The 24,046-nt window shown below is 42.9% G+C and overlaps 1 protein-coding gene across 2 annotated transcripts; it reads left to right on the top strand.

The window, feature by feature from the left end:
* The first annotated feature begins 3,197 nt into the window (after positions 1-3,197).
* Positions 3,198-24,046, top strand: LAMP5 (lysosomal associated membrane protein family member 5). Of its 2 annotated transcripts, XM_063633997.1 has the most exons (6): positions 3,199-8,093; positions 8,628-8,800; positions 9,177-9,308; positions 9,433-9,538; positions 11,235-11,423; positions 23,163-24,046. In XM_063633997.1, exons 1-6 carry the CDS (start codon positions 8,030-8,032, stop codon positions 23,339-23,341), a joined length of 843 nt encoding a protein of 280 aa, XP_063490067.1. In that variant the 5' UTR covers positions 3,199-8,029; the 3' UTR covers positions 23,342-24,046. The 2 variants fall into 2 exon arrangements, with proteins under 2 accessions (XP_063490068.1, XP_063490067.1); XM_063633998.1 differs by lacking the exon at positions 9,177-9,308 and having other exon boundaries at positions 3,198-8,093.

Below are 24,046 nucleotides of genomic sequence, written 5' to 3'. Positions count from 1 at the left end.
CCGTAAAGTGGAAAAACGGATCATAACCTCGCGTTGAGGGGAAATTCGTTTTTTTTTCTCTAAGAAACGTATCCTTCCCTAACCAAAATCCAGCACGTAGGGCCGCCCACCCCTCGGTCCCTGAGCCCACCCTCTCCCTGCTGGCACAGCCATCCCAGGTTCCGGCCCATCAAGTTGGGAAATGAGACGATCCATCAGAGCCGGGCTCCCGGGAGCTGCAGCTGGCTCCAAGTGCGTGGCCGGAGGCGTACCCCATCTGTGCGCGTCCCCCAGAGTCACCGGGGAATAACTGCGCCGCCGCCGCCGCCGCTGCCTCCTGGGCTCCCGACCTCCGCGCGACCCGCGTTACCTCGCGTTGCCTGCTGTGGCTTTGCTGCTGTGGGCTACAAGGCCGGGCTGGCTTGGGTTGAGACTCCCGAGGCTGCAGGCGAGGCGGTGGCTGCAAACTTCATAGACTCTGATGTTTCGCTGAAGAAGAAGAAAAACACTGGCTCTGGAGAATTAGATAATCCTGGGGAGGAAATAGATTTGGGCCTGGGGCCTGCGGGGGTAGGTGCCCACGCGGGGTTGCTAGGCCAAGGGACACCTCTGGTGGACGGCAGAGGCCTGGGGGATCTCACAAGCAGGGACAAGGCTGGGGCACCACCAAATCTGCTTTTAAGTTGAAACAACCCTAATGGTCACCATGGAGAAAAAAAATAACCGAATGGGGTGTTTTCACACCCTTATTTTGAGGGACTGTTGAAAAAATCCCCAGGGCGTTTATCAGATCTGGGGCCTCCCAGAGTTCGTATCTGGCCCTCACTGGACCAGGGGAGAGAGGCCGGGGACAGGCCACCCTTGAGCGCAGCCAGACACGGGGTCTCACATCCCGCCTGCGGCATCGGGCAGCGCACCTGGCGGGCTGGACCGGGACAGGGGGCGGTGCGCACCGGGGCTCCCAAGCAGCCTCAGAGGTGGAGACCTTCCGCGGGGAGTCGAGCCCGCGGTTTGTCTCCCGTTAAGGCGGAAGACTGGATTTTTCCTGCAGTTCCGATCTAGGGTGGAGAAGTCCCTTCTCCCACGCCCTCATGCCCAGACTGGGGAATGAAGGGACAGCAGAAAAAAAGTCCTAACATAGCCCAGAGCCTCCAGCAGCTTTGGGCTCCCCGAGGGGTTGGAGGTAGGAGGAGGTGTGAATTTCCGTCCTGCTTCTCTGGGCCTGGAGCTTAGCTTAGCGAATAGGGACCGTACAGAGGGACCACCAATGAGTCAGTCCACCTTCTCTCCTGGTCCTGGGGCCCGAACCCACTCGTCTCCAGGGCTGGCGCCAGCCCCGTGCGCAGATATCACTTCCTCTGGGTAAGCGCCTGGGCTGTCTGCACGCCCTCGGAGCCCGCCTGGTTGGCAGTCTCTGCTTCGATCTCCTCTGAGCAGAATCTATTGTCTGTTTGGAAAATCTCGTACAGGTCCTGGGGTTGTCCCAGGACCAAACTGCAGCGAGGATCCCCGCGCGCCCCTGGCCCTGGAACGCAGCATCCTCCCCATTTTACCTGGAGGCTAGACCGTTGGGGCTCTTCGGGGGAATTTCCCTGGGCACGGATACTGTGCTGGCGGTTTAGAAAACAAAAAGAAAAAGAGAGAAGCGAAGCCTCTGTAACCTGGTCTCCTCCCTCTCCTCTGTTTAATACCCTGCCTCCCCTACTAGTCTCCAGGCTTTTCTCTGGACAGGGGAGGGACCCGAGAAGCCTGCGGCCAGTGATCGCCAGGGTCTGTCTCATCGCCCATCCTCCCCGCCCCAGAGCAAGGTCGGCAAAGGCTTCCGGGGCATGAGAGCTCCAAAGAAATTCTCAGAGGAGCCAAGACACGCTACTAGGAACTTTCGTCCCCCTTTAAAATTGTCAGAGAGACAAGTAAAAACAGTAACTAACTAAGGAAACAATGGACTCTTGTGACATGTGTAACTCCTCTGGGTACCCGAACGCTAAAGACCCCGTGGTTCCTGTCGCCATGGCCTGAACGTACTCAACTCCAGCCCCGGGACTGACCTCTCTCCCTGAGCTTTGGAGCGAGTTTGGACCTAGCCTTTGCAAGTAGGCATGACTTTTATCACTCATCGCTATACCCGGAGCAGCTGCTCCAATGAGCCAAGGAGCCCAACTTGAGTGCAAAGCGCCGACGTCTTTCCCAGGCTGAGGACATCGCGAGCCAGAGGTGCAGGCAGTGAGGCACCCAACAGTAGAATGCATCTTCCTTCCCGCCGGCAGAAGCTGTCAAGTCTGGAGTCCGCAGCGGCCGCGCGGGCCAGCCCAAGGATACTGAGCCATAAGCAACCAGGCCCACCTACCGCCGCGCCATCCAAAGGTAACACCACAGACCACGGTCCATGTGTCCTGAGCAGCGCACACTTCCTGCGCTTTCAGATATTACATTTTAATAATGAAATTCTGAGCACCCTACCCCCCATCAGCCAAAGGATATTGCTCAGACTGGGGCATGTAGTCCTGGAGGTATCCTGTAGGAAAGGTGTGTCGAAGACCAGAGCAGTGAAGCCACTCCTGCCAGATGTTGTCGCTACTAGAGTAACAAAGTCATAACTAACATATCGCTTCTTATACTCCCATCCCATTCGCCTTTCCAATACACTCTCCCTTTCCCACTACCTTGTTACTAAAACATCTTGATATGCTTTTACAATGAGAGAGAGAGAAAACAAAGTCCTAAACTTACATCAGAGCACCCCAGGGAATTCCAGGACTCCAGCTACAATGCAAGCAAAGTCAACAGGAGACAGTGGGCTCTGGGCTCCACTCTCACCCTCCTTCCCAAAGGCCATTAATATAAATTTTCCTTAGTTCCAAACACATCTTCAAGTTAATATGCAGGTATCTTCAGATAGACAATTAAAAGAGTAACTGGCCGGTCACGGTGGCTTACACCTGTAATCCCAGGACTTTGGGAGGCTGAGGCAGGCGGATAACGAGGTCAGGAGTTCAAGACCAGCCTGGCCAAAATAGTGAAACCCCGTCTCTACTAAAAATACAAAAAATTAGCCGGGCATGGTGGCACATGCCTGTAGTTCCAGCTACTCAGGAGGCTGAGGCAGGAGAATAGCCTGAATCCAGGAGGCAGATGTTGCAGTGAGTGAAGATTGCACCACTGCACTCTAGCCTGGGTGACAGAGTGAGTCTCAAAAAAAAAAAAAAAAAAAAGACAGAGAGAGAGTAAATGAGTAAATAACCAAGGGAACAATGGACTCCTGTGACATCTCAGAGATTTTTAGGGTACTGCATTATCACAGAATTCAGGTAGCAAAATATGTTAAATGAGACACAGTTTGTCTAACCTTAGGCCTATTGTGACAGATGTCATTTCTTGGAGAACAGACTCATTAAAGATTTTTAAAAATCCTCAAATGAGTTTTAATTCAACCTTACAGAAAGGTGCCCTGCCCACAAGTTAACAAGGTTTTCCTCACTCCCGAGATAGCAGAGTGAATTGTGTATCACTGAACAAAAATGTAAGACTGACCAGAGCAGTTAACAAATCATGGATTCAAAAGACAAAAATGATTTATTTTGTACTGAAATTTTAAGGAATCATTACCTGGCCCCTCACCATTTACTTTTTTAGGGTTTGCTATAAGGATGCAGTTCTCTATATTGCCCCATGCTGAAGGCAATTCTTCTAAATGAACTCATAAATGGTATTTTTTTCAGGACTCAATGTGAACATAGCCAACAAAAAGGCCATTATTCTGGTGGCTTGTTTCCTCCACTGGTTACCCTTATTGCAGAAATAACTGTTGTTTCATTAGAGGAGATGCAGGAGACACCAAAGAAGTACTAGGATGAGGGAAATTATACCAAGGGCATGCAGACTGAGTGCATTGGAGCCTAAACTCAATTTACTGATTCTTTCCAAATATTCTAGGGCTTAGCAATGTATGCGCAAAATATTCTTGTGCATACATTGCTCATGCACACATTGTACTCTTTGCTCTGGATCTAAACCCCTGTGGGATAGAAACTGAAAAATAATTCTTGTGCATACATTTATTTTTCAGTTTCTATCCTACAAGAGTTTAGATCCTAGAAAGGTTGCAAAGGTCTTTGAAGGCAATGATTAAATGAAATAATTGTTCTACGACAAGCTGAACACAAGAAAAGTTTTGGTGAGTAGAAAGTCTGGCTTAACAGCTGTGTGCATCTTGTTTGTTTAAATTATTTCTGCTTCTGTTATTCAGGTGTGCTTCCATTGTCTGTGTGTGGGTTGCAGAGGGATGGCTTGGTGGCTGTGGGGACAACAGAGCAAGGAGTACATTTTTACACTTTACTGTAAAGTGAACTAAAACCTCAATAAACCAAATTTCAGCTGCAACAAAGCCCAGCCTTTTCCTTTTGAAGCTTATAAATATGCTTTTCTTATTAGTATTGTTCACTAATTTTCATAGTTTTGTTTCTTGATTCTACAAATACAAGTCAATTGCTTGCACAACCAAGTATATAAAGATGCCCCTAACAACTTGAAAAGTTTAATTTTATTTAGAATAAATTTTGCATATGCCATTCTTTTGCATATGCCATATGTGGGTAAACTATCAAATAAGGAAATAAAATAGGAGTTCTATAGTACATAAGGCATTGTTGATTTAGGGCCTAATTTGTTTTTTATTGCAAATGGATAAATATGGACGGATGAAGAGTTACATCTTTGCGTTGATTCCCTATTCAATAGATATTTCTTCCATCTGTCTCCTTCCTTCCACCCTACATCAGTTTGTCAACTTCTTTCAAGACTCACCTTCTCCAAGAGGCCTTTTTTCATCAATTTCAACCACTCCCACCTGGGTGCCTGTCTTACTTTTTTTCCCCGTGAACATTTATGCAGGCACTGTGCCAGGCTAACTGGAATCTTTATGTAAATTCTTCTCATCCAAATTGAAAGTTCTATGCAAGGGCTTCTTCTTGCACTTTTATAAAACAGCAACCACTCAATGGCATGAGATTCATAAAGGCTAATTCAGTAAGTATCCATATGAATTGAAAAACAGCCTTTGAAGGACCTAGAGGATCTAGAGGAGATCCTAAATCCAGTGTGTTTAGGTCACACTGCACCCTAACAGTTTCTATTGACCACCAGCAGCAATAATAAAAATTGACCCAGTCACCACCCCCACAGGTGTACATATTTATGTCAATTTCTCCTACCATCTTTTAGACTTGAGAAATGAAAAGTAGAGCAAATTCTGGGGAACATCTTTAATATATTAAAATGCAATTCAATGGCAAATTTTGCTCCTTGATCACCTCTTTGCTTATTTTAGAGAACCAAAGACTTTTTTTCAGAATGATTAGAACGATATTTAATTAATGTAGGTGAAAGTTGTAGGTATAATGACTGAACTCCTATTGCAATGTATCATAGTGGATAAGATGATAAATTAATGGGTATTTGTTAGCCATGTTTAAGATTAAACATTAAAAAAGTCATTAAACTGATTATGCTTTGAAAATAATCTTCCCAGAAAAAAGGGTTAAAATTGCTTCTTTTTGTTCTTTCAACTCATTTGAGTACTCTAGGGTACACTCTCCAGTGTCAACAAAGAGATCATTTATATCAGGTATAATTTTCAAAGGAACAACCGCCTGATTTGTAAATCAACTACAACATTTTAAGATCAATGACCAATGCTACTACTCATCTAATATTTTATTATTAAGGCAGATAATCATGAATTAATACAGTTGATCTTTTAACAACTTAGATAGTGAAGATATCTTCAATAACATACTGCAAGAGAAATTGTCAAAATCTTTTATAGGTATCTCTCCTACATGTGTAATGATAAATATCTTTTGGTTTTCAAAGCATCAAGCATACTAGAAGTAGTAAGTATTCAGTTAATGTTTATGGATCTATTTGTACTTTGTTTAGAATGCTTTTATACTCGTTGGCCCATTTGGTCTAACTAGCCATCCCCTGAGTTATTTTCCCAATTTTTCAGATGAGAACAAATAAAATCTTTGGAAGGTCACAAAAATAATAAGTAGTGAATCCTAGACTGAAACCTACTCATTTCTGTTTTCATGAAATACTGGGGAGAGAGAGAGAGAGAGAATAAATACTTTATTACATGTCTCATTGTTTTCCAGTTTTACAGTACTACAGGAAAATAAGTGTTTAATAATTGCTAACATGAAAAATTGTAACACATACAAATGTTATATCTTCCACTTTCAACTGATAAGAACTGATCTTATATCAATCTTCTGTATACAATCATTTCTGTTAAGTTCTCTTGTAAAATTTGCATCATTTCTTCTATATATAATCATCTTTGTAAAGATCTTGAGAAATGTTTGGATGAAATACTGAACTAAAAACATAAAAGTCAAGATGTCAAAATATAGTGTCAATTTTAATATTACTTTATAATTTGAATTGCTAGTGATCTAATGATTGATATAGGAATATGTTTGAAAGCCAAAAACATTATATAGATACTTTGTGGCAGATATGTCAGAATGTGATTATACTTAAAACAGCATTCTATAAATTTCAAGAATGTGAATTAATGATAGAGATTTCAGGTTTCAGATTATTATTTGATATTGAATAAAGATTTTTATGGAAGTCAAAATATGGAGTAAAATTATTATATAAGGAGAAATGAAGTTAATCTTCACAGAGTTAAAACATGTGATTTTTGTATTTTAATTCTAACTGACCATGTGACATTTGGGAAGGTCATTTAATTGATTTGAGCCTCAGTTTTGGGGTATGTACAACCACAGTAACTCATATTTTTCCTTGCCTACCCTCTAAGATTGGGGAGAATCAAATTAGATAATGCAGGTGAAATACTTTGCAATTTTGCCTTTAATATGACATTGTTTTATAACATTATATTACTGATGCAACATTTATTTGCATCATGAAATATCTTCTAAGGAGTAAAATATTTGGACATCACTACAATTGATGAGGACTGCATGTGTATTTTTGAAAGCTGTTTTCTGATTTACAGAGCAAAAATAAAAAATAAGCAAGCCAAATATGTAAATACAGGAATTAGCCCAGTAGTATTTGTTCTTCTGTTCCACTAGAGGCTTTAGAGTAATATCAGTGTATGTTTTTCTTACATAACTATGTGACATTACTTAGGGCATAATTCTAAAATTTCTGTCCTAGGAGACACTAGATAACTCTCAAAAACTTCTGATTTGCTTGCATCCCTTTTTGGCAGAGTGGTCACAGTATAATGCTGGAGGGTAGGTGACCCCAGAGTTCAGAGTCCTCATGCTCCCGGGAGCAAAATTCACAGGAAAATAAGCCCACATGGAGCTACTGCATTGTCTGATGGCCTCGTTTGAGGAGGCGTCAATTCAACTTTAAACCCATGAGCTCATTGAGAGCAGGGGAGAGAAGGGGATGTCTCCAGATTCAGGAAACTGTTGCCATAGCATTTTCCCTTCTCTATTCCTGCATAGCCCTCCTCCCCCGAATCAGCAACAATTTTTGCTCCACCGTTTTCTTTCGGGAACCAGATGCATTTTCAGAAGACAGTACTCCACTGATAAGGTATCTACACCACGTAATAACTGTACCTGGTAAGGAGATTTAATAAGGCTGAGGGTGGTATTAAGTTTCTCAGAACAGACTTATCCTTGCGGATGCAATTGCAGAACAGGAAACAGACCCAGGGAGAAGTTTAGGTCCCCCCAAATCTCATTGGCCCTCCGCACAAGCCAAGCCACAGCCACTCCTGCCACACAATCGGATTGCTTTCAGCACTCGCAGCCGTGGACAGCTCCCTCGCCGCGGGGTCCTTTCCTCTGCAGTGAGCTGATTTGCTCTGACAGCAGCTGTCGGTGCCGCACTCGACACCGAGTCCCAGCCAGCGCTCACAGAATACGCGCTCCCTCCCTCCTCCTTTTCTGTCTCCCGCCCCTCGCTCACCCGGCCCACTCCAGCGGCGACTTTGAGGGATTCCCTCTCTGGCGGCCTCTGCAGCAGCACAGCTGGCCTCATTCGGGGCACTGCGAGTATGGATCTCCAAGGAAGAGCGGTCCCCAGCGTCGACAGACTTCGAGTTCTCCTGATGTTGCTCCGTGAGTGGCGATTTGGCGACTGGGGGTGAGGACGGGCACTCTTTACAGAGAACAGAGCCGGCAAAGTAAAGTCAGTTAGCTTGAGATAAAAAATATGGCCCTTAATGTTTTGCGGTTTTTTTTCTCTTTTAGGGGAGGAGGGAGGGCATTCCTTGCCGGTGGCAGGAAATTCCCCTGAGATCCATACACCTGTGTGGCATATTCCAGACAGAGCCTAGACAGGCCAGCTTCGTGAGGTCAGAGCATTGGCAAGAAATATTTAGTTTAAAATCCCAAGATGTAGAAAACAGCCAGCTATATTACAAACAAAGTCAGGATTTTTAATTTTTTAATTGTATTTTCATTATAAATTAACAGCGAAGGAATGAGGCTTGTTAGACCCAGGCTAGAGAAACAGCTCGTAGAGCGCACAGCTGCTGGCAGAGAACTTTGTCACTCCAAAAGCCTGCAGACCACTGTCTCCCCACCCTAGCGCCCGAGACGCGTGGGATCCCTGAGCCCTGAACTGATGGAATTGTTCTGTTTGTTCCGCAGATACAATGGCTCAAATCATGGCAGAACAAGAAGTGGAAAATCTCTCAGGCCTTTCCACTAACCCTGAAAAAGATATATTTGTGGTGCGGGAAAATGGGACGACGTGTCTCATGGCAGAGTTTGCAGCCAAATTTATTGTACCTTATGATGTGTGGGCCAGCAATTATGTAGATGTAAGGAATATTTCCCCCCTCAGCTTGCTCCTAGGGCTCCAGGGCGAAGGGCACCCTTTCTCGAGGCCCTTCGAAGACGTGGGTTGCCTGCCTTCTTTCCCACACCCCGGCAGGCTGCTCCCGAATGCTGCATGGGGATTCCAGCTTGTAATGCCTTCTGCTCCCCTGCCTGCTTTGAAAGTAAACCCCCTTCTCTCCGCTTCCCTATGGGCCCGGGCTGCACGTAGAGCATCTAACCGCATGTTCCCGGAACCTGGGATGCGCGCGCGCAAAGGAGCGCCCAAGCGTGCAACCCAGAGTTTGGACGCGCCGCCCTTTACAGCCCCCGCCCCGGGGCCGGGCGAGCTGAGGGGGCGCGGGGCGTCTGTGTTCCCAGCTGATCACAGAACAGGCCGATATCGCATTGACCCGGGGAGCTGAGGTGAAGGGCCGCTGTGGCCACAGCGAGTCGGAGCTGCAAGTGTTCTGGGTGGATCGCGCGTACGCACTCAAAATGCTCTTTGTAAAGGTAACTCCGAGCCCAGCGGGTAGAGGGGCGGCAGGCTCCGCGTGGGTGTGGGAAGTGGCGGCCCCTAGGTTTAAGAACCCAGACGCTGCGGGGGCGATTGACGCGCGCCTCCCCGGCTCAACAGGAAAGCCACAACATGTCCAGGGGACCTGAGGCGACTTGGAGGCTGAGCAAAGTGCAGTTTGTCTACGACTCCTCCGAGAAAACCCACTTCAAAGACGCAGTCAGTGGTGAGTAGAGGCTGGCATGGCTGGGGAGGGACCCTGGGAACTCGCAGAGCAGGCTTGGAGACAGAATTCCTCAGGGTTTTGGAAACCGTTCCAGGCTTTGAGGTCCCAGACCAAGTCTTCCTCGGCTTGCTCTTTAGGGCTGAAGAGGCTGGAGCGCCCATGAGTCTTCTGGGTCTCAGGCCTTGTAGATCCTCCAGGAGCCGCAGGCGTGGGGACCCAAACGTCACCCGTGGCCTGATCCTAGATGAGAAGTCCCTTGAAGCCCTGTCTTTCTCTTGTGCTTCAAAACGACCTCTTATGATTTGGCCTTTGAAGGACCACGGAGAAGGGCAAAGCTGCGTTTGAATTTTCTTCCGCACCCTGGTTTTGTTTCTTATGCGCTAAAACTGCAAAGGGGTAGTGCGACTTTCCTTTTCGGTCAGGATGTGATGGCCTTCAGTGTCTTTTTGCGCATGGCAGCATGGCTCGCACTGGATATTCAGTCATCGACTGCAGCCACCTGAGAGTGGATTCTGCACCATGAATAATTTATCAGCGTTTCTGGCCCATCCCTCCGACAACTCACCCAGATCCTCCTCGGCAAAAAGAGCGTTCATCCCCCAAATAACAATATTCCTATCTGCAGACAGGATTTAAAAGACCACATTTAAATTTATTTTATTCTTTATAAGTTGTCTATTTCACTCACAATGAGGCCTTTCATCACCCAGCCACCTGAGTCGGGAAAGGATCTTTATTGAATATATAAAAATACATGTGTCATCTTTCCCTTTTCACCCCTTTTTGTCATCACAGTAAAAGGATTTTTTTCTTTTTCATCAAAGTTTAGATGCAAGATGTCCCCCAGTTAATTTAGACCAAAAAGGAAAAAGGAAAAATCAAACTTAGGTCAGAAAAGGAGCAATGGGAGGCAGACCTTCAGAGGGGATTATGTGTGTAAGGACAAGCATCCAGAGCACCAGCAATGTGTCCGGCTTTGTTGAGGAAGATGTTTTATTCTTTGCCAGACCCGTGTGAAATGTGGAAAACCAAGTCACTCTTTCTTCTGTGTCTTTGGAATCTTCATTATTAGGGATTTTTTTTTCTTTTTTGAAGTGAGGTCTCACTCTGTCCACCAGGGTGGAGTGCAGTGGCACCACCATAGATCACTGCAGCCTGGAGTGAGCTACTGGGCTCAGGAGATTCTCCCACCCCAGTTTCCCCAGTAGCTGGGACTACAGGCATGTGTCACCATGCCAGACTAATTTTGTAATGTGTGTGTGTGTGTGTGTGTGTGTATTTGTAGAGACAGGGTCTCACTATGTTGCTCCAGCTGGTCTAGAAATCTTGGGCTCAAATGATCCTCCCACCTTGACCTCTGAAAGTTCTGGGATTACAGGCAGGATCCACCATGCCCAGCCTAGGTTTTATGCGGTAACAAGGGTTGGGTTTTTAGCTATCACTCTCCTCTTCAAAAAAAGGAATTCCAAATTAACATTGAAAGAGCCCTGGCTCTCAAGAGAATGGGTGTGTTTGTCCTTCATCACCGCTTGATGCCATTTGTAGAGCCCTAGCCCTGGCAAGGGAACAGAGTACAGGAGGGGTGTGGTGTCTGGAACTGAGAGGCAATAGCCACCTCTCTGGCACATTAGGTTAGGAACAATGAGGGTTCTGCCAGCAAGAGGAGCCTAACTATTGCTTTGGGCTCTTGCTGTAGCTGGGAAGCACACAGCCAACTCGCACCACCTCTCTGCCTTGGTCACCCCCGCTGGGAAGTCCTATGAGTGTCAAGCTCAACAAACGATTTCACTGGCCTCTAGTGATCCGCAGAAGACGGTCACCATGATCCTGTCTGCGGTCCACATCCAACCTTTTGACATTATCTCAGATTTTGTCTTCAGTGAAGGTAAGTTTGCGGGGCATGGAGGGGAAGAAGACCTAGTTTATTTCAGGAAGGATGGGAGAGGGACTTACCAGGGCCCCAGGATGTTACCACTTGGATTTCCTCTAGGTTGAAATGACACTGCCTGCCTCTTTAATAATTTTCAAAGACTAAAAAAGCAGTAAGCTGAATGTATGAACTTTTCTCAGTAGTTCTTTCTCTCTCCCTGTCAACCTCCTCCCGTCTTCCTTCACTTTAGTCCTTTCTTTATCTCCCTTTGTTTCCTCCTTCTTCTTTGCTTTACCTTCTTCCCTCCCTTCTTATATTTCATCTTTCCCTCTCTCCCCATCTTTTATCCTTTGCCAAAAGATGAACCTTCACAGGGAGAAAGATTTAAAAAGTCACTATGGAAAAAAACTGTAATTTTGATGCAAACTTCCCAAGGAGAAAGCAGCTAAAATCTTTAAGAAGTTAGTTAATCTAGAGAGCTACGGATGGGGGAAGGGCCTTTGCCTTTCTGGGTCTCAGTTTCTTCTTGTTCTCTTGGATACTTCTAGCTGAAGGTTCTGCTGCTGTGAGTCCAAGTTTCTGTGCATCCAGAAGGCAGTGGGGGTGGGTGTGTATGCACTGATCATGGACTCACCAAGTCTTTCCACCGAGCACCTTCGTGAGGAGGATGTCCTTAAGCTCCAGGGAGGGAAGGGTCCCTGAAGGCTGAGCCATTTAACACCAGCTGCTTCTGCTGAGAGTGTGGAGCAAGGCTGTCTCTCGGTCTGTTTAGCCTCTGAAAGGGGACCCAGCTGTGCTGTGGCAGGCTCAGGTCAACCACATTCTTTCATTCTCAGCACCCTTGCAGAGGTAGGGCACAAGGGGAGTCAAAATTTCTGCAATTCGTTCAAGTCAAGCAACAATTTACGTTAGGCAAGTGTGGGATAAGTGAATTCATATCATTTATTCTCTCTCCCTCACAAAGGAGGTTATTAAAATTTATATTCTGTTTATTCTACATGGAAAAAAATCAGAAAAAAATTGTGATTGCTTTGTTTATGCACATTTGGAGGTTGGAGACCTCCAGGTGAATACAACAATTCCAGCATTCAGGATATTAGAGAATCTCCACCTTTGTCATCTATGATTATTTTCTAAAGTATCTAGCTTTCATAAAATGCAGCTCCCACTCAACCTATTATGGAATAGAATGCACCACCTTCCACCTTGATTATTGAGAAGGCATTTGAGAAGTCTCAAGATAAATCGACTTTAAGAAAAGGGCCCATTTCTTATTCACGTTTATATTATTAGCACCTAATACAGTGCTTGGCATATTGCAGATGTCCAGTTAACTTTGGCTGAATTTATATTTTTATGGTGTGGATTTAATTAGTAGAGATTTCCAAATGCTGCCATGTCATGCAAATCAGAATGTCATATATTCAGTAAAGCAGTGTCACACTTACCTGTTCAGGTGGAAGGGTAGGCTATCCCATGTTAACGTATTTTCCACAAAATTGAAGCTACTAAACTGTGTCAAGACCTTAACAGCTTTTAAAGATCTTTTTGTTTATGGAAGTATTTATAAAACGTAACAGTCAGTGTTTTTCTTAAACTGAAAATATTAAGCATAATCAAGTATAATTTGACTTATTATGATTACTGATGACAAGGAATTTATTATGAAAATAATTGGTCTATGTAATGTTAGTTCCTAGTACCCAGGACCCTGCCATAAATGCTTTTCAGTTTATATGGGTACTCTTAATAGTGTATAATGACTTTCTAGTTTTTGCTGATTAGCTGTTACTAGGCACTTCTTTACTTCCTGTTACCACTGGTGCTATAATTGCTGCTTCTCCTAGCTCCTTACCATTCTGTGTTATTTTTAAGTCGTTGTTTATAGTTGCCTATGGCCTGAGAAATCAAACCTCATAGATTTTTAGAATTGTGTATAAAGTAAGAATAAATAAGTACTGAATAACGAGCAGAGCTACTTTCCTAAAAATCAGTACAATTCATTGCATGGAGTAAATGGTATCTTTTGTTTTAAAACCAATTTTGATCCACTTCAAGGTCCTAGATAGGGAAGGCTGCTGGGTAGACATAGAGAGTTTGTAACTACATATAACCTCCTAAATGCAAATAGAGAAGTCACAAGCAAATGGCACTTGTCTCACTCCAGGCTTTTATGGCTAATAATTAGGATGTTCTCTCCTGTATGGTGTCCCTGGGCTTATGCCTTGACATTCCTGGGAGGTGGCAAGCCTCATTCAGAATCACTCACTGGATCAGTGTGCCTTTGTGTGGCTGCGGTTTTTTGTTCCTGGCTCCTCCCATCTGTTCCTCTCAGCACCTGCCCCGACTGTGTTTTGTAAGAGATCATTATTTTCGATTTGGTGGAATTTTAAAGATTCCTTTTGGGTGCCTTTTCAGGATCTAGCACTGGGTCTTTATCCCCAGAATAGAAGCTCAAGGGGCTTTTAGTGTGTGCGTGTGAGTGGAGTATGCTTGCATGGGGAGGGAATAGCATGTCATATATCTGCACACTCACTGCAGGGGTGTGTCTGTGCGTTCGTGTGTGTGTGTGTGTTTGTGTGTTCGTGTGTTTGGACCGTGGCCATTGTCCAGCTCAGCATAATGGTTTCCTGTGAAGAGTCTATTCCCTGCGTAAGGTGGTCATACCTGGCACTCTTCACACCTGTCTACTGAATAGGCCTTATGAGAAAATCAAGAAAGGGTCCACGATGTCGGTAAGTGGACACTCACAAGGGCTGAGAGCAGCCCAAATGGAGGTTGACATCTTTATCACAGGAGTCCCTTTAGTGCATTGTACTTGGCTACTACACTGATCCCCAAACAAAAGTCTCTTAGCCCAGCAGTGTGCTCATGAAACTTCAGCTGCAATGTGCAATGACTGTGGTGATATTGTTAGCACACAGACTTGGGTTCACTTAGGTCTGGGAGTGGGCCCCTAGAAGCTCTGTTGCTAGCAAGGTCTCAGGTGACACTGCTGGCTTGCGGAGCACTATAGAGAGTTTGAAGAATTAAAGGCACAATAAGCTTCATTGAGTGACACTTGGACAGGGACTTATGAGAAGGGAAGCCCCTCACAGCAGGAAACTGTCCAGAGGGAGGCTTATGGGACCACCATCCAGAAAAGGAAGAGGACAAGGGAATACCCAAAGCAGAGGGGCTTTGCAGAGGGGTTTATGTGTCCAGGTGACATCTGCTCAGCAGTACAGCAGGGAGTCCATGGGTCCCAGAGCTTCTACAGGCAGCAGTGCCTTGGAGCCTTAGAACTCCAAGGCTGTGTCTTATCAATGGGTAACAGCTGTTGCATGAGGTTTCAAGGAGTATGCAAAGCAGGCAGGCTCTATACAGCTGCAAATTTTTTTGTTTAAGCTATTTTAAAAATAATTGGATGTGTAAAGATTTGGGAGTTTGGCGCCAACAGGTTTTGAGCTAACAGTCTCAGCCTTCAGTGAAGAAATAAACCACCTAGAGTCCAATACACAGAGGCCATCTTTGGCTCATTTATTTACCAAATACAGTTTGTGCAGCAACTATCACCTCTGCAATAGAAGCTATCACCCCTGCAATCTGAGGCACTTTGTTTCTCATTTGGGGTTGATTACCTTGTTCTTCCACAATTAATTCTTGAGGGCCTCATTCAAAGGCCTGCAACTCCCTTTGAGAGCCTCATGTGATTTCTGGCTAAGATGGGAAGGGGTATGTGTTGCTGGGAGGGAACAACCAGCCTGAGTATTCTAATACTTTGAGTAAAAGGAAACTTTTATGTATTATGTCAGAAAAAACAGAATAGAATAGGAAGGCTACCTCTATTTCCCTTTATTCAGGATTCAGGTCTATCAGGCATTTAAAATACATCACATAGAGATTCGTCCCTTTTTAATTCTCTCTCAAGGGGCAAACAAAACAAAACAAAACAAAACAAAAAGAAATAAAACAGAACTGCAGAAAGATGCTGAGATCCCCATTTACAATGGAGCAGCTGAGATACAGGGAGGTGAAGTGACTTGGTGAAGGCTTCCCTTCTAGAACCTGTCTTTGGGTGTCAGAGCTTTTGTCCTTAGTATCTCAGGGCCACAGCTGCTCCTGCTGAGTAGCTATAATCAACATGTGAGTGTGAGAGGCATTTAGAGAGTTTGTTGGGTACCCCAAATTCATGAGCTTTTTATTATTATTCCTAGCATCATGATTGGGAGACGCCACTTAATATGTATTTTACCCAGATCTGCGGGAACTTTAGTGTTAGTGGAAATGAACATGGCTTACATTTCTCTATATACCAGCCCCCCAGTAGAGCATCCTGTGGCAAGCTGTCATGTCACAGATGCATGAAGCGTTTGCTGATCCAGAGAGTTTTGTAGACCTGTGATTTACCTGGCACTTCCCAGTCAAGAAACATGCCACCCTAGATAGTTGGTCCTCAAGGCCTCCTGAGTAAGCAGCCAAAGGGAAATAATCTGTTACGAACATAGCTGAGAACTGTGTTGAGGACTCCAAGATGGAGCCCCAGCCTTCGGCCATGGAGTTAGCCAGTCATAGAATTCTGTGCTTCGGATACTGTCCTCTGTAGAGAGCATAGGATATGCCTCAGAATTATCTCATCTGAGGGTGAGCAACCCAGTGTTTACCCACCAAATGCCATCTATCACTGATGGTTGTTGTGGAAGCATTAATTCCCTGGGACTTCTGACCTACTTTGGAGTCAAAACCTGTTGAGATATATGGGACTGGTGAATGCTGAAAGAAGAATGGACAGTGTCTGTGTCCACTCACTACACCTAGGTACTGGGATATAAGAACTTTTTCTGCCTCGCTGAAACTTTCAGTCTAGTGGGATAGGGTGTATACAATGCATGTCATGTTCCTGGCATACAGTGGCATCAGACAACACTTGCTCTTGTTATTTTTTTCTTTTCTAATACTTAAATCTTTTTTTTTTTTTTTTGAGATGGGAGTCAAGGCTGGCCTTGAACTCCTGGGCATAAGCAACCCTCCCACTTCAGCCTCCCAAGTAGCTGGGTGGTGATGCCACCGTGCCTAGCGAATGCTTACATCTTGATGAGGGTATCAGCTTGTCTGCAGTCAAAGGTCTCCAAAGCCCACTCATCTTAACAGCTTCTCAGTATACAAAATACATTTTGCTGATGTTATAGGAGTCCAGAGCCAGCACAGGGAACATATGGAAAGAGCGTCAAACCCTTTCTCTATCTTGCCCTGCCAAACAACAGGAGAAGCACAGCCAGCAAAAAGCATGCCCTCCTCTTCGAACAGTTTCAGTCCATGGTGCTAAGGGAGCTTGAGGAAGCAGAGGCAAGCTCTCTGCTTCCATTGCCTATCCCAGTGCCGTCCATTGGGGGTGCAATGAAGTGCTCTTGTAGTTTACCCCAGGGAGTCAATATAATTTTAAAATGCTGTCATGAAATAAAACACATATCTAGCAACCAGCACCTAAGATAAATTATGATTTTAGTGGGCACACTTGGGTTAAGGGTTGAGGAGACCCTTGTTGGCAACTGGCAGCTGGCAACAGATTATGCATTTATTGTTTGTTTTGTCTTCATCTGGTTCTTTCCAGTGATGAGGATGGTTTTTGTCTCTTCCAGCCACAGGCCACTTACCCTGGGCCCCTGTTGTGTGTACTCTAGAGCCCTGAGTCCACCAAGAGCAGAGGCATGAGGGACCCTAAGACCCGTGGAGGTGGACAGGGAGTCAGGGGTTCAGGGAGATCTGAAGCCAGATGTGGTCCGGGCTAAGCCAACAGATGCTCTTCTCCCTGGCAGAAATCAGAGGCCTTTCTTATTTTGTAATCTGTGGGTTGCATTATCAGTTTACAATACAAGATTTTAACCCTGGGGTATATATAGTTTATAGATAGAATTCAGAGAAAAAAATTTGTATCTTCATTTTCACTAACTTCTGATTAATATTTAGCATTTTCTTTGTTTATAAATGAAGGTGACAGACCACAGTAGTATTAGCAGTACCTGCGACTGTCACCAATAGAAATCATAGGTATTTTCATCTCATATTAGTTTGTGCAGATCTTGCAAAGTAACATTTATGCTTCTCACTGCTTTATAACCATAGCCAACGTATATGTGTTCCAATAAGGAAGTACATATATCACTGTATCTGAAATTCTTTTAAAAATATTCGATGGCTGAATTTCACTTTCACTTGTAATTGCATGTATTTTATTTTTTATGCATTCATAAACATTATTCTGAGAAGGGGTCCTTAGTTTTATTATACTTGCACAAAAAAGACTACAACCTTTTCTTAGTAGGTCATGAGCAGCATTGTTTTAAATGAAACAGAATAGAATACAGCATAAATTATTAGATGCATAAAGCAAGGATAACTATTGTTTGTCAAACTTCTGCTTTAGGTCTCTGCGTGTACATATGCTCTAAGCTGCCATGTAAAATGCTGTTTGTTTGTTTGTTTTGTCCCATAGGTCATAGGCAGAGATTAAAAGCACTGACTTAAGCCTGAAAGAGAAAAGCATGTCCTGCTTTTATGGGTTCATAATCCCTCATCTAAAACCCACATCAAACTAAAAAAAAACAAAAAACAAACAAACAAACAAAACCTTGGTGCTAGATGGTTTTCAGAATTCAGAATATTTTAGACTTTAGGAAGACTATACAGTGCACAGTTTATATATTACATAAGACCATGGAAGAGTCAGGGCAGCCCCACGCAATCAAACATATTAATATCTCTGTTTCTTGCGGTGAAACATGTGAAACATCATACTAAGTAGGATGACTGAAAACTACAAGCAGCCTCACATTAGGCTAAGTCAGGTTTTGCTGCCAAACAAGTGATTACAAAGTACTTTTGGTTTTCAGAGCTTTGTGGATTTTGAAACAGTGGCTAAGAGAGTGTGCTCAGAAATTCTTTTTTATTTGACCACTTACTGATTAGAGGTTGGTAAGTGTGGGATTTGGTATTAGCTATGATACTTTTTGACATCTTCATAGTTGATATCCTCTTTATATTGCCCTTTCCTGTGGTGTGATTAATTCTATTTTTTTTCCTAAAGCAACAAAAGATAATTGTCTGAGAAATAAATCATGATAGTATTCTAAGCATATTTTTTCTTTCTCCTTCTTTACTATACTATATCATTTTTTCCTCTATTTTTCTTAAAGAATGAGATGTGAGACATTCTTTTTATTATCGATTTAGAAATAATACTTTTGGTACTTGAGCTCCAAAGACTCCCATACTTAAAAGAAGTACATAGAAGACTTAAATGTATAAGACTTCTATCTTTATAGTGAACAATGACAGAAAAGCTATTCTGTGCCAGGCACTATGTTTGGCCTTCTGTAGTATGATGCTTGATACTCACAGCAACCCTGTAAAGTAGGTGTCATCTCAATTTTACAGGAAACTGAAGCTTAGTAGATTAAGAGATTCACCCAGGATTGGACAGTGGAAGATCTGGGATCTGAGCCCACTATCATCTCTTTCCCTCACAATGTTTCATTACATCTACTCCCTCTTGATGTGATGAGCTGCATCTATGGAGACCACCAGAAGTTCATGTATACCTCTATTTCTACAGCTATATCTAACTATATATCTATTTATTCATTGTTATGGTATAAACCAAGGGAAAAGAGAAAACGCGACTTTACAAATTGGTCAAGGTCGTTTAGTGCCCCATCCCCAGATTCTTCCCAAGCCAACTCCAACCTCCCTTCCTCCTGAAACTTTCTTAACCCCCCACCCTCCCTGTCCTGAATACTTGTAGCTGGGGCCACACCGAACACCACCTGTCCATGTTCTCCAGTGGTTTTACTACATAAGCTCTTGCACCCAGACACAACTCTTTCTCCATTGCCTCTCTCATTCTGCCTAGGGAGGTAGATGTTGTATTTCGGGCTCCTGGCTGATTGTTTGCCTGGGTAACTAGAGTGTAAGCAGGAAGAAGTGAGCTAAAACCATGGTCTGACAGTCTGGGTAACTATGAAATTGCTCTGCAGGGGAGAGTTAAGAAGCGAAGAGGCAGAGGCTAGAGCCACAAGGGCAACCTTGTAAAGATGCCTGGGGCCTACTCAAGTAGCAGCCTGGAATGGTGCACAGATGAGAGTCTGAAGGTCCTGAGGTCTTTGCTACTTTTTGTGAGATAATTTATTTTTTGTTTTTACCATTTAACACAGACTTAGCCTGACTAAATAATTTGAAGTCAGGGTATTACTTAATATTTTAAAATTTTTAAAAATTCTTTGTTTCTATTCAATGTATTGTATTAAATAAGAAAAAAATTGTATGAGGTTGCCACTAGCACCTGCAAACCAATCAAACCCTGCAATCTGTTAACATTACATGGGCAACAGAGTGTTATTGTGAGGAAAAAAAATAACCTTTGTTGTTAACAAAATTCCTACCCCACATGATCCCATTTCTATTCATTGTTCTCTTCAAAGAGGCAATATGGTATCATATTGGAGAAGAAGACTGCCATGCTGGCATCATGAAGTTCTAGGCCTTCCACTCTTTCTGATACACTGTGTCATCTCAGGTCTTGTCCTTGGAGCAATGGATGTATTGCTCCAGGCTGACCCTCAAAGTGTTGGGACTCATTAGAATGGAATCAAATAGTGGGGGAAAAAGTTCCCTGAAAATCCTTTTTCAACCTTTTGGTTGTAATAAGAAGAAAGGCTCAGTTTAGTCCTAATAAGTCCTTAACATTTCTCTACCATTTGCCAAACTATCTTTTAAAAAAGCTATTTCTAGAAGAATTTCTTTTTCTATTATATACATGTGTATTATATAGACACATATACATATGTGTGTCTGTATATAGACACATATACATATGTGTGTCTGTATATAGACACATATACATATGTGTATGTATATACAGACACACATCTATATACAGACACACATATGTATATGTGTCTATATATGTGACTATATACATACACACATATGTATATGTGTCTATATACAGACACACATATGTATATGTTTTATATATATATACACATATAAAACAGTCATATATAGGTATAATTATTGTACGCATTTAAGCATGTAATTTAATAAATATTGACTTACTAATACACCTGTGAAGCCATCACCACAATCAAGAAATCAACATATTCATCACCCTGGAAAGCTTCCTTGTTCCCCTTTGTAATAAGTATCCAGCTCATTGAATTTTCAGATGCTGGATGAACCTCTGCAACCAGCATGCAGTCAGGAAACCGAACTGACAAATCCTCCTTTCTGCTCCACTTTGGGATTCTGCAGCCTTTTAATGCCAGTGGTTTAGGTCTGTTAGGTGCTGCCCCAACTATAGTGTTAAGTTGTTTGAGTTCAGGTCAGGCTTCATTTACCCCTGGGCAAACCACTTATCGTTATGACTTGATTACCTTATGTGTAAAATGAGTATAATAATATTGTGTACCTCAGAGGGTTGTTAACCAGATAATCTTTGTGCTTAGAACTGATTGTTAATTTAGGGACTAGGAATGTCAAGTATACAGCTTTCAAAGGCTGTATATGTGAACGTAAGTCTCCACTAGTTGTTATTATTAGAGAGGAAAGCTCATCCCTTTTCCTTTCTGCTGATCTCAGGCAAGGTGAGAGAAGGCACTATGTCAATAGGGATTCTGGAGGAGACTGGCATACAGTAGGTACTTAATAAATGTTTACTTGGTCATCTGGACTTAAAAAACTTGGTATTTATGAAGAGACATGTAAAGCTTGTTTATTTTTCACTTGTGGCTCCTGATTTTGGTTAAAAGGCCACCAGTTACCCACAAGAAGCAAATGAGCCTGTTCGGGTTCTAGGAATGTAATTCTGGTTAGCCTGACAAACTGTTTGACCATTAGAAGATCTCCCAAGAATAGTTTTTTGTTGATGGCGGTTCTATGTAAAAAAATGGAGACTCAGCCCTATGAAGCTTTCTTGAATTTTAAGAGGGTGAAAAATAAATCAACACTGAGGTGCTGCTAACATTTGTGTTCTTGATCTAGATGCTGGTTACATGAGATGTTCATTTGCAAACATTCATCAAGCTCTACACTTACTTAAAAATTGTAGCATAATTTACGTATATTACATGCACCCCTAATGTTTATCCCAGCATTATTCACAATAGCAAAGTTATAGAATCAACCGGTGTCCATCAACAGATGAATGGATAAAGAAAATGTGGTGCATATACACAACTGAATACTATTCGGCCATTGAAAAGAGTGAGATGGTGTCGTTTGAAACAATGTGGATGGCACTGGAACATTGCATTAAGTGAAATAAGCCAGATACAGAAAGACAAATATTGCATGTATTCACTCACATGTAGGAGCTCAATAGATTGACCTCAGGGAGTTAGAGAGATACCAGAGGCTGGGAAGGATATGGGTGTGTGTGTGTGTGTGTGTGTGTGTGTGTGTGTGTGTGTATGTTGGGGAGAGTGGACTAAAGAGAGGTTGGTTAATGAGTACAAATATATAGTTAGCTAGGAATAAGTTCTAATATTCAATAGCAGAGTAGGGTGACTATAGTTAACAATCATGTGTTATACATTTCCAAAATAGCCAGAAGTGAGGACTTGAAACATTCTCTACGCATAGAAATGATAAATTCTGAAGGTGATGAATATCCTAAATTCCCTGACTTGATCGTTACAGTGTATGCACGTAACAAAATATCACATGTATCCCATAAATATGTATGAATAGTGTGTATCAATAAAAAATAACAAAGTGATAAATCTAAAATATATGGTTTAATGCTTTTGTACCTATATTTGCAACCATGTAAACATCACCTAGATCAAGATCAACAATAGTTCCACCACAGGTGAAAGTTCCCTTGTGTTCCTTTCCCCAGATAGAAGCACGTTCTGACTTCTGTCACCACAGAGTTAGTTTTACCTGCTGTTGAACTTCATATAAATGGAATCATACAGTATGTATACACTCTTTTGTGTCTGGCAATTTTCTGTCAGCATAATATTTCTGAGATGCACCCATTTTGTTATGTGTAGCCATAGTTCGTTCATTCCTTTTTATTACTGACTACTGTTCCATTATATGAATATATGCCACAATTTATCCATTCCATTTTGATGGACATTTTGGTTGTTTCCAGTTTTAGGCTGTTATGAATAAAGTTGCTATGAACATTTATGTTCAAGTCTTTTTTGTGTTGACTATGTTTTCATTTTCCTGGGGTAAATGCCTAGGAATGGGATGCTGGGTATGTTTGTCTTTATTAGAAATTATCGAACAGTTTTGCAGAGTGGTCATAACATTTCTCAACAAGGGTGTTACAAGTTCCAGTCATTCCACATCATCACCAACACTTGGTATTTTCAGTCTTTTTGAAACATATATTTTTATATAATGCGTTATGTGTACATATTACTTTAATAAAAAGTTAAAAATGAATCAACAATAAAAAAGACAATGACTGTGTCTAATGGTGAAACTCTGAACATTTAAATAAATTATCTGGATGTTTTGTTGACATCTGCCAGGAATCCAATAATTAAATGCTGTCCTATTTAATTGATGTATTTTTATTACACATTATGTAGGAATATTAAGTGTTAACCTAGGGATTGGTTAGGGAAAACTATTTCTGAAAAATAGTCCCAAAGCTTCCTTGAGAAATCTTTTTACATCCATTTCCCTTTTTGTTTTGTAGAACCTATGATTCAGAATATTTTGACCAGAGCTCACTGCTTTTCTTCTTTCCCATTGCAGAGCATAAATGCCCAGTGGATGAACGGGAGCAACTGGAAGAAACCTTGCCCCTGATTTTGGGGCTCATCTTGGGCCTCGTCATCGTGGTAACACTCGCAATTTACCACGTCCACCACAAAATGACTGCCAACCAGGTGCAGATCCCTCGGGACAGATCCCAGTATAAGCACATGGGCTAGGGGCCATTAGGCAGGCACCCTCTATTCTTGCTCCCCCAACTGGATCAGGTAGAACAACAAAAGCACTTTTCCATCTCGTACACGAGATACACCAACATAGCTACAATCAAACAGGCTTGGGTATCTGAGGCTTGCTTGGCTTGTGTCCATGCTTAAATCCAGGGATGGCGGAGACTCTTTTGGATTTGTAGGGTGAAATGGCAATTATTCTCTCCATGCTGGGGAGGAGGGAAGGAGGGGTTCAGACAGCTTTCATGCTCATGGTGGCTTGGCTTTGATTCTCCAAGGAGCAATAAATGCCACTTGGAGCTGTATCTGGCCTCAAAGTTTAGGGATTGAAAACAACTTCTTTGAGGAGGAAACCCCTTTAGGTTGAGAAGAATAGGGGGTGCTTTGCTCCCTTGGACACAGCTGGCTTATCCTATACAGTTGTCAATGCACACAAAATACAACCTCATCCTCCCTGCAGCAAGACCCCTGAAAGTGATTCATGCTTCTGGCTGGCATTCTGCATGTTTAGTGATTGTCTTGGGAATGTTTCACTGCTACCCGCATCCAGTGACTTTGCAGCACAAGAAAACGATTAATGTAACTATGCAGAGTTGTTTGGACTTCTTAATGTGCCAGGTCCAAGTCAGGGGACCTGAAGAATCAATCTGTGTGAGTTTGTTTTTCAAAATGAATTAAAACACACTATTCTCTGGC

The sequence above is a fragment of the Symphalangus syndactylus genome, chromosome 24, assembly GCF_028878055.3.
Source record: "Symphalangus syndactylus isolate Jambi chromosome 24, NHGRI_mSymSyn1-v2.1_pri, whole genome shotgun sequence".
NCBI lineage: Eukaryota > Metazoa > Chordata > Mammalia > Primates > Hylobatidae > Symphalangus > Symphalangus syndactylus.
Note: the sequence above shows the minus strand (reverse complement) of the source record. Positions and strands in the feature narration are given on the sequence as shown.

Coding starts and splice junctions, on each gene's coding strand:
- LAMP5 (XM_063633997.1), top strand. CDS start 8,030: ATGGATCTCCAAGGAAGAGCGGTCCCCAGCGTCGACAGACTTCGAGTT. Junction 8,094..8,627: donor AGTTCTCCTGATGTTGCTCC/GTGAGTGGCGAT, acceptor TTTGTTCCGCAG/ATACAATGGCTCAAATCATG. Junction 9,309..9,432: donor TCAAAATGCTCTTTGTAAAG/GTAACTCCGAGC, acceptor CCGGCTCAACAG/GAAAGCCACAACATGTCCAG.